At 41.6% G+C, this 14482-nt stretch overlaps 1 protein-coding gene across 1 annotated transcript in view; it reads right to left on the reverse strand.

The window, feature by feature from the left end:
- Positions 1-14482, reverse strand: part of cpt1a2b (carnitine palmitoyltransferase 1A2b) — a 59337-nt gene that overhangs the window by 28703 nt on the left and 16152 nt on the right. The window contains exons 4-11 of the mRNA XM_076882889.1: positions 10567-10744; positions 9661-9762; positions 9416-9553; positions 7731-7808; positions 7314-7421; positions 5138-5225; positions 4546-4741; positions 2649-2837 (exon numbers count right to left, since the gene is read on the reverse strand). Of these exons, the coding sequence (XP_076739004.1) occupies positions 2649-2837; positions 4546-4741; positions 5138-5225; positions 7314-7421; positions 7731-7808; positions 9416-9553; positions 9661-9762; positions 10567-10744 (1077 nt within the window). The remainder of the gene's footprint in view (positions 1-2648; positions 2838-4545; positions 4742-5137; positions 5226-7313; positions 7422-7730; positions 7809-9415; positions 9554-9660; positions 9763-10566; positions 10745-14482) is intronic.

Here is a 14482-nt window from a genome sequence, read left to right on the forward strand (position 1 = left end):
GACTTGATATTGATATGGTGTCACTGTGGGGTTGTATACTGTTGATCTAAAGTGGAATTACCCTGTGGAAACAGGAATTTTCCATTTTAGAGCATTTTGAAATCACTGAAAGTTAGGTCAATTATGGACAATTTGAAAGGGCTTTTATTTTTGAAAGCAAAATCAGAATGACTTGATATTGATATGGTGTCACTGTGGGGTTGTATACTGTTGATCTAAAGTGGAATTACCCTGTGGAAACAGGAATTTTCCATTTTAGAGCATTTTGAAATCACTGAAAGGTAGGTCAATTATGGACAATTTGAAAGGGCTTTTATTTTTGAAAGCAAAATCAGAATGACTTGATATTGATATGGTGTCACTGTGGGGTTGTATACTGTTGATCTAAAGTGGAATTACCCTGTGGAAACAAGAATTTTTCATTTTAGAGCATTTTGAATCGTTAGGAGATTAAGTCAAATATCGGCAATTTCAAAGGGCCATTACTATGAAAAGCAAAATCAGAAAGAATTTATTTGATATGGTATTACTGTGAAAAAGACTGCGGTTGGAAAGTGTTGATACAAAGTTCAAATAGTATTTGGAAATACGACTTTTGCTTTTAAGAGCATTATGAATTCATTGAAAGAGTAGTTCAAAAATGAAGATTCACAGGGCTTTTACTTTGAAATCCAAAATAAGATGGCCTTGACAGGGCACAATTAGGGTACAAGGCTGTGTCATGTAGATGTAACATTAGAGTTTCTAAAAAAAAAAAAAAAAGCCTAAATTATATGTTATTATGTTCTTAACATATCTGTTAATTCACTCGAAGTTGGCTTTTATTTTGAAATCTGGTTTCCACATCCATTCCCGTAATACTTTGAAAACACAGGGAACGTAAAATCAACTGGAGGCTGGCTTGACTGCAAGTCTCGAATTGGAGGCTGGCTTGACACCAGTTGGTGTGGAACTGGTTTAGCTTTCGTCCGTCAGATACACAACAAAGCACTATTTTTGGTAGCGCATGCTAGCGGGCCGTCGTTATTACCGTGTTGTTTGGAAAATACAGCGCACTTAAAATCAATCCTTTGATTTTTCTGAAAATCGACAGAGCCCCTTATAATCCTGTGTGCCTTATGTATGAACTCTGGTTGTGTTTACTGACCTCGAAACGATTTCATGTACACGGCGCTCCAAAATCTGTCAAATGTTTGCTAAGCTACGAAGCCGCACCGCTTGATGGATTGTGGGAGCATTACGGCTATCGTAGGCGGAGCCTCGCGGAGTGATGCGTACTGTGCTTCAACATAATATTACCGTATTGTGTGTGTATAACCTCTTTTTAAGTTTTGTGAATATTATACATGGTTATGCTGAGGATATGTCGGCCAGTTTCCACTGGAAATGCCTTTTGGTTAAACTGTCAGCGAGGAATTTGCATTTGCACTGTTAAATTTTTATATAACTTTAATGCACATAAAAAACAGCTGCTTGTTTAAGTGAAAATACATTGATGGGGTTTTTGCACTAATAAAGTTGTGGAGTTGTAAAGTATTTTGTCTAGTGTCAATTATGTCGTCAGTTATATCGTTATCGCAAATTTTCAAATGTATATCGTGATAAATATTTTTGGTCATATCGCCCTGCTCTACTGATTACTATATTTTTGTTTCACTTCACTAATCTCCTGCCATCCTGTGTACTACTCTGTTGGTATTTCAGGTGAAACCAGCCATTATTATGTACAAATCTTGCCACGCTAACCAGTATGTTTTTGACACGATTGAATGAACTGACAAAAGACACCAAAACAAAGCATAAAAAAGTGTCTAGCACAGGTGGAGATGTTTGGTGTGTGTGCAGGCATGCGTGTGGAGTACTCTTCCACTCTTACAATCTGAGCTCAATAGTTTAGTAAATTCAGTCCATTTTTTGCAGTAGTTATCAAATTTGTCCCTATTAAGTGTCCAAATCAAAACAACAGTCACCTCATGGCACTTTATACTGCGAGGGAAAGCCCCTACAAGAAAGTCCAATGATATGAGCTAGCACTTGGCAACACTCTCCCCCTGCAACTAAGGCATGGGGTGTTAAGGGTCATGTGACTCAGCCCTAACTATATGCTTTATAAAAATGGAAAGTTTAAACCTAATCTTAAATGCAGAGAAAGTGTCCGTCTCACTAATCCAAACTTGGAGCTGAAGAGGGGCCTAAAGGCTGAAGGTGCTACCTCATCCTACTTTTAAATATCCTCGGAGGCACTGAGTGAAGTACTTGTTTGGAGTAACATGGTACTTTCAGGTCGTTACAATAAGATGGACCACGATTAGCCAAGATCTTATATGCATGGAGATAAAGATCATTTTTCCTATGTGGAAAACATCAGCATCACATTACATCATTCTTACATGGACGGACTATGAAGCGATCAGTTGCCACAGGATTCCCAGAGCATTCCCTTGGGTATGTATTCTACTCGAAGTGGTGATGTGATGAAGTATCTTTTGTCTCCATGATGAACCAAATAATGCTACAAATCTACCTTCACTTTCCAATTTTTATACAATGCTTACTGCAGTTAGGCTCTTGAAGGCACCAAACACCGTTTTAAATATACCAGATCCATAAAACCCCTCCCCACACAGGTTCCTTAGTGACCTCCTCACCTGTCATAACATTTCCCATGAAGCAGAGACTTGGCATAGCTGTCCAAGTTCCCCTCTGGGTCATCTCCCCTCATGCCTTGCTCCTCGTCGTCCAAGGTTACAAAGAAGGCCGCCCTCTCAATGATATCCAGCGATCTCTTGTTGACCCCAGAGCTGAAGTACTGCTTCCTCATCTGAGCCCAAGGGATTCTGGGAGGAGATGACATATATATATTATAAATCATTGCTTTGCTCACGGGTCTGTACTCACAGTCAGCAAGTCTTTTTGCACAATTGTCCTAAAACAAAGTACTAAAAGAGCCTCGGAAGTGGAGAAAGTTCACAGAAGGCTCAACTCAGCGGAAACTGCAGACGCTCCATAACAATCATGAGAAAACGTACTTCACTAAACACTGCATCCTTCTCAACTACTTAGTCCACTCTAAGATAACTTAAGACAATCTGAAAACTCACAAAACATCAAACTATTGTTTCCATCAAGCAGACTGAAGCTTCCAACAAAGTTTCCACACAGTCAAAGACATCAGCATGTGCTGCAAATGTCAAAATCAGATGACAGTTCTTGGACAAAAGCCCAGTGATGTTTTCTAAGATCTCGTACTGTGTCGGATTTGCTGGTCGGCTCACTACTTTAGTAATACACACAGCTTGACGGACGGGCCATTAATGCAAAGGCTCATTGGACTGTTCCTGCTAAGCACGTCGGTGGCACTTTTCACACTTTGTTTGCTTTAAGCCATGCATAATGTGCAGGCAGCACAATATCCAGACTGTAGTTCTGATGTCATTTCCATCTTTTTGTAAATTCTGCACAATACTGATCATACCAGAAAACAAACCAGCACGAGACTAGTAACAGGATGGGAGCGCCTGCTAAAGACACCCAGTCTAAAACAGATTTAACATACACAACAATATTTAGCTTTAATCACAACAGGGAATCCTGAAGAGAGGGAGACATGCATATATGCCAAGTCTTAATGGCCTTTGGAGAAAAGCGCAATTGAAAGTTAAATCATGTGAGCTTATCAAAGAAAATCAGTATGCATAGATTTCTATCAGTGAGGGCATTAAGAAACAACACACTGACATGTGGGTGTTTCGTGTGGGTTTTTTTCCACATGTCAAAGGCAAACAGTTCACCAGCACACTTATTTCTCATGATTGCCAGCACAAACACACATAGGCTATTATTTTATTACTACCTGTAATTTATTGCAGATTACTTGTATTTGCTTAATTGTTTACTAAATGTTTGAGGTGTTAAATAAACCAAAATGGAGCAAAATATGGGCGTGTGCGGTTGGAGGATGCGTGCGTGCGTGCGCACGTGCGAGAAGGGGGGGGGCGCGAACATTTTTCTTGTAAAACAAGGGGGGCCCAGCAAAAAAGTTTGGGAACCTCTGGTATAACTAATCATATGTATCAGTAAAGAGCTCTGATTAGTATATTATGGTGCCATCCAGTGGTCGCGCTGTAGCTGCCTCTGAGCAACCTGCTAAATATAAAGACAGCAGGTTCAAACAGCTTTATACAAACTGGCTGTGTTTCAGTAAAGAAATAAAAAAAATTTAATTATTTTATTTTAATGAAAGAAAATAGTTTATTTTAACCTTAAAAGGTTTATTCAGTTTTAAAGAACCTCTTATCAATAACCCTTAAATACAGACTAGAACCTGTTCATATTTCTCCCAAATATTTCAGTTAGTCAAGTTAGAAAATGTATCAAAATTGCCTACTATAGCCTGTATATAAAAAGGGATAAAAAGGCATGTGACGTCACCCGCTTTTCCCCGACATTTAGAAAATTCCAACAGCAGCACAGTGTGCCATGTCAAATTTTTGGAGCCAGTAGTAAGCATATCAGGATGATAGGGGGCTGCCACTTTGTACGCACCTGTCTCCAGCAGTGAGAGCTCCCAGCTTCTCCTCTCCAGGAAGCGGGGGTGAAGCGTCATCCAGGATTCTCTGGATCTGGTCTTCAATCTCCCTGGGGGACAGCAGGCGGCCTGCCCGGTACACCCACAGGCGAAAATAGCGCCCCCTGTGGTACACTGCTACAAACTCGCTGTCTAGCCAGTGCTGGAGCACATCTGTGAAAAAGAGTAGGGCCGTGGCATATTATACAGTCTGCAACAACAATAAGATATAACCATGAGATGTGTTTACATTGCCTAAAGTGTGTAAAAAGACAAGCCCGGGCATGTCTGAGTGTAAGAGCGCATCAGCCTCCGATGATAATTTAGTACCTGATAATGAACTTCAATACCATACTTCAATAATGCTACTTCAATATCCTCATATCCTGAATATCCGGCTTCAGGTAATAGAAATAAAATGAGCATATAATAGAAGAACAGCAATCAATAGAATTTAGCAGAGAAACAGCTTCCCTTATTAAAGACACTTGAGCGAGAGAAATACAACTGCAACAATCAAAGTGCATGTTTATGTGCTGCATCTACTCTGAGTATGTGTGTGTTTGTTACCAGTCTCGACTCCTGGTGTGCGCGTTGTGTTGAACATCCTCTCACACTGAGCAGCACACAGGGGGATGACGGTACCCGGAACGCGGCTCTACAGCACAAAGACACAAACACACTGGCTATTTTCCATTTGTTTTAGATGGACATTAGACCCTTAGATAACACAACCCATTGTTATTTGAATCAATGGAAATCAGCAGCCACACAACAGCCACTGACCACTAAATACAGCCTACACAGATGGCTGCACCCTTCCGTTGCTCTCGCTTTAAAGGGGAGCTGTAAAAAAGCAAGGTGGGTAGTAGACAGACGATTTTGGAGCACATCAAAGGTTCTGCAGTACCTCAGGAAACAAGAGTCACTGCCAGAATAAACTGACTATCAAAGGCATGTGCACCCATATTACAAAATGGGCTGTGGACTACCTTCCAAAATTAATGATAAGTTTAGGACTTTTTACTCTCAACATTACACCTTCCCGCAGGAAAGCACCTTAATGGATAACTTTAACCCTTTAAGACCCACCACAGAACCAAGTCAGAGCATATCGTTATATTTTTACATGTAAACTGATCTCCTGCTATTTTAAAGTGGAGGTTAGTATAGTCATACACTGGTGCCCTTCCATCCACAGGAAACAACTCACTTTTATATAGGTTGAGCTTGTATCCTGAAAACTGACCAAATTGGTGAAATTCAATTCAATTTTATTAACAATTCAATCAGAGAACAGATGGGTTTGGCTGTTGGAGGGGTGCTTTACTGAGCTGTAGGTCCTAAAAGAATAAATGCCTTTTTACATGCCAGCCCAGCAATTTCCTTCATCACCACGAAGGAAAACAGTCTGTGTGTGTCCGAGTTCGGTTATTTTTTGTGTCACAGGTTAACCTGCTTATACAGAGACCCCCAGTATGGGCTACTCCAGAGCCTTTTCAACAGAGATAGAAACGACAGGGAGCAGGCGCATCTAGTACACGTAGAGGTGCCGCAAAACCCCACAGAGCTCAGCAGCCAGCGCAACAAATTCTGCATCCTTGGCTTTTAGTTAGCAGTTAGCAGCTGTTTCTGCTGTGAAGGGGCCTTTATGTTTCTTGTGTGTTTGTTTTATTTTGTTCTGCTTTGTCCTGTTGTACTTGCAATGGCGTTTTTTGTTTCTGTTTCTTGTTTTTGTACTTGTCCTGAGGGATAGGGCTACTATGTGGTATGGGTAGGGGGGTAAACTGCTTAACGCAATTACAAGATATGTGAGTGTGTCATTATTCTGTATTCTGTTATTTCTGTTCCTTCCTATCCCACGCAAAGCCACCTGGGTCGGCTGGAAGACTGTTTACTTAGCCTGGCTGGGCCAAGGACACTCTCTCAGCTAAACTCAGGATACACACAAGCATGTGCTGTCTACACCGGCTCTCCCTCACCCTTTACTCACCCCTGTTGCTTATCTTGTGTGTCTGTGGTGTACTGACAGTCATGTGCTTTTTGTGCTGGGGTGTTTTTTTCTGTTCTCAAACTGTTCTCCCATTAGGAGCTCAGTCTGAGTGGAGGTTTTTCCCCCTCCTCTCACCTCATGTTGTGTATTTTCGTTGTTTTTTTCCCACCAGTCTCTCTCTCTGACATGTCTCCCTAATGTAATGTTTGTGTAAAGTATGTTTGGTCATAGGGTTTCTTTGCATGTGCCATTTAGCATGCTGCCTGCTGTAACCCATAATTTCCTTCGGGATTAAAGTATTTCTGATTCTGATTCAGTTCAAACAGTCATTGTGAAACCTACTTGTTTGTTGTTTAACAATTCTGTGTGCATCTGTTTTTCTTTGTTACTTCAATTTAATAAAAATATCTTTGAGAAAAAAAACTTGTCTTTTATTCTGATCAGTCCAATTACATCTGAGACCATGTGTTTAAAAGCAATGCCACAATATTAATGCAATATTTCCATTGAATCCCTCTGTATTAAAACTGAATCTGAACTTTGAATACATTCTGGTCAACATAATAAAACAGGAGCTCATCATTTCAGCCTGAGAGACACTGACCTTTTTAAGATTACTGATGCAAACTTCTGACAGTGACAGGTATCATCAGAAATTTTATTTTTATTAATTTTAAAAACAAACAGCGCAACAGACGCAAACCCACTCCATCGCATTATTTTTCCAATCTGCAGAAATGTGTGCAGCCTCACCGGCTTCAGTTCCTCCCGGTTCACCTTGCGGCGGTAGAGCAGCAGGGCAGTGATCGTGTTCCCTGCCCTGGCCGCCTGCACTGAGGTTGGTGTCACGTACAGAAAATCCTGGAAGGACCACACAAGGGATAGATTTAAATAAAAGACAACTATCAGAAGATTTTTGATTTAGAACCAGAGGAAGGAGAATGAAATGTTGGATGATTCCCTCGTCTCTCTAAAAACACAGCCAACAAGATAAGGCTAAAAGGTTGAGCTGGACTGACAGGAAGCTCAGGTTTAAAAATGACAACAGGATATGAGGTGTAGATTTAATCAGGATCACGGGTAAAGAAAATAAAACATTCTGACTTTAATATAACTCCTAACCTTAGCTCAGAATGTAAACATGTAATTGTATAAAGAAGCAGTGGTTACCATTCCATAGTAGTTACTGTTGACCATTATGGGACCTCGGCTCCTTAAATAGACGTATTCCTCCCACCAGTCACTCACCTAGAGCCAAAACAGGAATCTAAAGTCTTTGTTCTTTTCAAACCAGGAGCACAAAGCATGAGGATTAAAAATTGCAAAATGTATTGCTTTACAGTTGCAAGCTTTATAAGAAAACTTGCAAATAAAAAGGGATAAATTACATTATGCATCAGCTGTGTCAGTAAGGGCACACTGACCGTGCACCACAGAGCAGTGACTCAAACCTGTAACAGTCAAACTCAGCACCCGAACAAGACGCAGCTCCTCAAGTTTAAAAAGTTCAAACACCAGGACGTGAGGACGTATTGTAGTGATAACAGAGGTCGTGACGATTTACAAGGAGGACAACAACAACAATTTGCTTTTTAAATAAGTACTGCGTCACTTCTGTCAGTTGTCACTCACAGATTACAGAGCTGGCAAAAGAACGTTTACTCAAGTAAAAGTTTACTGTGCCCAAGCGTTTGAAGTACTTTCATTAATAAAAATGCAAATACTGAACTTATGCGTTACAGTTCTCCCTCGCTATATCGCGGTTCACCTTTCGCAGATTTTTTTTTATTTTATAAATACAGCACATTGTGTTCTGCGTCCTGATTGTTTGACAATGATCTACAGCCAATCTCGTGCCATGTTTCCTGTACAGTAAAGAATGCATTCAGCTTGTCAAATTTACATAAATCTTAGATCACCAGCAGTGTGACTAAGTGCAGTACTGTATGTTTATAAGCCTTCTTCCCAACAAACACAACAATGTTGATGAAATGTTGCCACCTGCGTATTCCTTTGGTTTCCGTCTATAATACTGGACTTATTTTTCTACAAAGGTTTGAACTTTGAGAGTTTAAACAAGAGAGAAAAGTGTGAAAATGTTCGTGCCTGTCTGAGAAAAGTGTATAAAGTGTGTAGGGAGGGGTTTACAGCCTTAAAACATTATAATAATTGTAAAAAATAAAGTTGGCTACTTCGCAGATTTCACCTATCGTGGGTTATTCTTAAAACATAACCCCGGTGATGAATGAGGGACCGCTGTATATGCTTTAAATAATCATTAAGATGCTGCTATACTTTTCTGCACTACCAGGCGAGCACAGGAAACATTTGTGGCACCTTCACATTAATATGAAGGCTGTGAAGCGACTCACTGTGAGTGACACAAAGTGTTTGTCAAAACTGCAGCAGAACCACCACAAACACATTTAACTCATTCAAAGCTCAGAGCCGGAAGCTTCAGGATCAAAGCAGCTAAATGATGGGCATGTCCTGTGACCTGGTGAAGTTGTTAACAAGCTGGAGAAATGATGAAAATAACCGACATTTGTGTTGTTATATAAACCTGCTGCACCTGCTCTGGCAAGGTTAAAAAAAAAAAAAAAGCAGCCATGCACAAATTCATATTCATGGAATTATTGGGGAAATTGTAAAGTTTAGTAATTTGTTTAATTATAAAAATGATATTATGCAGTGAAGAAGATTGTTTTTTGTTTGTATACAGAGTCAATTCATTTAGTTTGGACAAAGGTCAGCGTGTGTTGCCCTTGAGCATGAGTAACTCTGGGTTAGTCAATACACCCTCCTGTACCCCTCGCTGTCAGCTGCACTGGGTGTACTTCCTGCTGAATACCTACATAATTGGTGGCCCACAGAGCTTTAAGTTTCAGGTAGCGTTGGAGGCGGTTCCCCAGATTCGACTCAAACTCATTGGCCAGGTCTGACATGCGTTTAAACTCCGGGTCCGTCAGCAGAGGGCGCACCGACTCCAAGTACTGATAACAGCAAACATTCAGGCAGCGTTAATCTGATTCTTGAACACAAGATGATAAGGATAAGGATGGGGAGAGAAAACAAACTTCAGGTGTATGTTCACGCTCACCCTGCTCACGGTGTCTTGGATGGCTGGAACGGGGAGGTGAGGTAGAGACGACTGATAGCTGTACAGCAAAGGCTTCCTGCTTGACAGCAACCTCACCAGAGGCTGAAAGAAACAGAGGTCAAAGAGGGGAGACAGTTTTAGACGGTCATTACAGACAGCGTGCTTTCAATAAGAAAATGTAATCTTATCCCTAAAAGAGATTTTCTACCTTTTACAACAAAAACCCTCAGTCTTTGAATATTAGAGAGGGCTGGGTGCGATCTTTATCACAGGAGGAGGTTTAATGACAATGAAAATAAAGTTTCTTTAAAGTAAAGCTCCCTTTCAAAGTTCTCTTCCAGCTAGGAGGCAGATACTGCTCCGATCCAAGACTGAAAAACTGGAGCTGTTTATTTAATCATCATGATTTTCAAAACCAGACTCCATGGACCAATCCTCCAAGATCAGATGAACATTCCTACTTCCAAGCAAAACTCACGCTTAAGAGAGTATTAAGTGTTGCTGTAAATCATCACCAGCAGTAGTTGAATTTTTTCTCCCAGTCAGGGCTCTGCAGGCTTGACAGTGTGTGCTGCCATCTACTGTAGATAACAGACGAGCTCAGAAGCTCGAACAAGCCCCACTTAAAAGGAATTAAACTACAAGAATGAGGCAAAGCAAACAATCCAGTGAGACTGTTACTCTTTCAAATCAGAGAAACATGTTTAAAACAGCTTTACATCATTTCATGTTTGCAGCATTTTTGGACGTGTTATGTGCTTGAAAAGAAAAAACCCACACAACACTATAACATGGAACCATTCAGCCTAAAAATAATCAATGTGCTTTTGGTTCATGTTATCCAACATAAATATTACACAGCAGCCTCTGGAGGAAGCTGTGGGACCGAGCAGGAACGTGGCTTACCACCCAGACTTTGGTGGTGTTAGACATCCGGCCGTGCTTTTCAAACATCCACTGGTGGTAGGACAGCAGCAGTTTGAGGCAGAACCTGAGGGCGAGGATGAGGGAGAGCCACAGCAGAGTGCTGAAGACCAGCGCTGACACCATAGTCTGGCCCTGGGCACTGAGGGACATGTGGAGACTGCACAGAGGGAGTGAGATCGCTTTAATGATGCGAGCAGCTACAAGGAAACTTTTTCAATAGACAATAAATAATACAATCTGCAGGAAACTGGGAGGAACAGTCTTGATAAATGACCTTTTTAAGAGATGTCCCGTTGCTCTGTTTGTTACTTTAACAGAGCAGTGGGACATCTCCCATATCTGATAAAATAACTAAAAAAGACAATTTTTGTAATTTTGCCTCTACACACCACCATGGTAATTTACAGCCATATTTATCGGCAACACTCAGAGTCCAGCCCAGAGAGGCTCAGATATAACCAGACAACTGCCTGGTAATCAGTTTCAAATGTGAGGTAATAAGCAGTATTATCTGATTACAGCTACACTAAACACCGATCGGAAGTATTTTTATCTACAGCTAAGAACTGATGCAAAAATAGACTTCAGTGTTAGTGACCAAGACAGCAGCTTTTAGATTCCAGTGGCTCCAAAAACTGCTGCCTTTGACAGGTTAACACAAAATTATAGAATAAATAAATAAATCCGTTCTTGATAAATGCAGTTCTCCCCGAATAATCTGTTACTTTAGCAAAACTGAGAAAGTGTGCATTTCACTCACATAGCTAATGTTTAATCTTACCGTGAGGCTTCTGACAGTATAAAAATACAACAGCAACACCTAGCGGGCCACTGAGGAAGTGAACTGTGCATAGTATTAAAAACAATAAGATGTTAGGATATTAGATGTTATGACATTAGATTGCATTTAAAAAGTAATAAACTCATAATGAAGGCAACAAGCACGGGCAGTTCAGTTTTTTTCTGTAGTCTAGTACTGCACTAGTACAGCTTGGTAATCAGGAAAGTGAGTTTTGACTCTCCTGAGAAACCTCGGTTCCTAGCGTTCAGGTGGATGTAACTGAGACACGCCACCTACCTATCAGCTGTTGGCGAAGACACTTGCTGACGGCAGCGGTCGTCCCCAGCAGGACAGTGCACCCCACCACACCACAAAACTAGTCAGGAACATGACAAACGGTCCGAGATGTTGGCCCGGTCTCCAAACTCCCCAGATCCCAATCCGAGCCAGGATGTTTGAAAAACAAGCCCAATCACGGAGGCCCAACCCTACAACCCCAGGAACCCAATGTCTCCATCCCCCTGGAGTCCCACGTCCATGCCCCGACGGGCCAGAGCAGTGTTGGCACCATGAGAGGGGACCTACATACAGTGGGGCAAAAAAGTATTTAGTCAGCCACCGATTGTGCAAGTTCCCCCACTTAAAATGATGACAGAGGTCAGTAATTTGCACCAGAGGTACACTTCAACTCTGAGAGACAGAATGTGAAAAAAAAAATCCATGAATCCACATGGTAGGATTTGTAAAGAATTTATTCGTAAATCAGGGTGGAAAATAAGTATTTGGTCACCTCAAACAAGGAAAATCTCTGGCTCTCACAGACCTGTAACGTCTTCTGTAAGAAGCTTTTCTGTCCCCCACTCGTTACCTGTATGAATGGCACCTGTTTGAACTCATCATCTGTATAAAAGACACCTGTCCACAGCCTCAAACAGTCAGACTCCAAACTCCGCCATGGCCAAGACCAAAGAGCTTTCGAAGGACACCAGGAAAAGTATTGTAGACCTGCACCAGACTGGGAAGAGTGAATCTACAATAGGCAAGCAGCTTGGTGTGAAAAAATCAACTGTGGGAGCAATCATCAGAAAATGGAAGACATACAAGACCACTGATAATCTACCTCGATCTGGGGCTCCACGCAAGATCTCATCCCGTGGGGTCAAAATGATCATGAGAACGGTGAGCAAAGATCCCAGAACCACACGGGGGGACCTGGTGAATGACCTGCAGAGAGCTGGGACCAAAGTAACAAAGGTCACCATCAGTAACACACTACAACGGCAGGGAATCAAATCCCGCAGTGCCAGACGTGTTCCGCTGCTGAAGCCAGTGCATGTCCAGGCCCGTCTGAAGTTTGCCAGAGAGCACATGGATGATACAGCAGAGGATTGGGAGAATGTCATGTGGTCAGATGAAACCAAAGTAGAACTTTTTGGTATAAACTCAACTCGTCGTGTTTGGAGGAAGAAGAATACTGAGTTGCATCCCAAGAACACCATACCTACTGTGAAGCATGGGGGTGGAAACATCATGCTATGGGGCTGTTTTTCTGCCAAGGGGACAGGACGACTGATCCGTGTTAAGGACAGAATGAATGGGGCCATGTATCGTGAGATTTTGAGCCAAAACCTCCTTCCATCAGTGAGAACTTTGAAGATGAAACGAGGCTGGGTCTTCCAACATGACAATGATCCAAAACACACCGCCCGGGCAACAAAGGAGTGGCTCCGTAAGAAGCATTTGAAAGTCCTGGAGTGGCCTAGCCAGTCTCCAGACCTCAACCCCATAGAAAATCTGTGGCGGGAGTTGAAAGTCCGTGTTGCTCGGCGACAGCCCCAAAACATCACTGCTCTCGAGAAGATCTGCATGGAGGAATGGGCCAAAATACCAGCTACTGTGTGTGCAAACCTGGTAAAGACCTATAGTAAACGTTTGACCTCTGTTATTGCCAACAAAGGTTATGTTACAAAGTATTGAGTTGTATTTTTGTTATTGACCAAATACTTATTTTCCACCCTGATTTACCAATAAATTCTTTACAAATCCTACCATGTGGATTCATGGATTTTTTTTTCACATTCTGTCTCTCACAGTTGAAGTGTACCTCTGGTGCAAATTACTGACCTCTGTCATCATTTTAGGTGGGGGAACTTGCACAATCGGTGGCTGACTAAATACTTTTTTGCCCCACTGTAATATTAGACAGGTGGATTTAATGTGGTGGATGATGAATGTGTGCACTGGTGATTGAGACATGTGATCACCCTTACACTCATGTTGGTTTCAGTTCATTCATGTCACATGTTCAGCTACAGTCATTATAATGAATGTCACTGTTCGCTTTCACCATGCCCTCTATCCTGCCAGTTATATTCATCTGTTTATTAACCTTGCTGTCTGAAATGACTCAGAACATCATGAAGGCAACAGGTGCAGTCAGTGAATCAGTGATGCTTTATGCAAGAATATAAAGCTACAGTTAGTAGTCAGGCTGGTAGGAAGTAGAGGAAAGTTCAGGTTTAAGCACCACACCCACAATCCTCTGTACTGACTCATCTTGTTAACATGCTGAAAAACCTGCTATATATGTATACACAACTCCAGCCCTCCTCACTGTAAGGCCTTAGAGTGCTGCTGCACCTTTAAGAAGGAAAAACTCACACACTTGGAAACACTTCAACTGGACACATAATTCCAGTCCTAGTTATCACAGCAGTTATTGTCATATGGTCCCCATGAGATGTTTTTAATAAAATGTTTCAGGTTTCTGAGTCGCGGCAGCATCACCATTAGCAGCAACACAGCACAGGGACATGAGTGAAACTGTGGGCAAATACAGTGTGCAGAAATAAAAGCTACTAAGCAACATAAAAACATGAGCAAGAGCAAAACTTCCAGAACAACATGGCATCAAAGACATAACAACTGAACTGAGGAGGTAAGGAAGATGCTGGGCTTAAAATAAGCATCACATTATAGTTTCTTGACACTTGATTTGTCTGCAGAACTCTGAGAGAAGTTTGATCAATCATGGGCCTTGCTCGCTTGCTCGCCAAAAGCTCCTTGGGGAAGATACAGAGCTGCTCTCGAGGCGTTCTTCACAATGAATGATTG

This window comes from Maylandia zebra, linkage group LG4, assembly GCF_041146795.1.
Source record: "Maylandia zebra isolate NMK-2024a linkage group LG4, Mzebra_GT3a, whole genome shotgun sequence".
Lineage (NCBI taxonomy): Eukaryota > Metazoa > Chordata > Actinopteri > Cichliformes > Cichlidae > Maylandia > Maylandia zebra.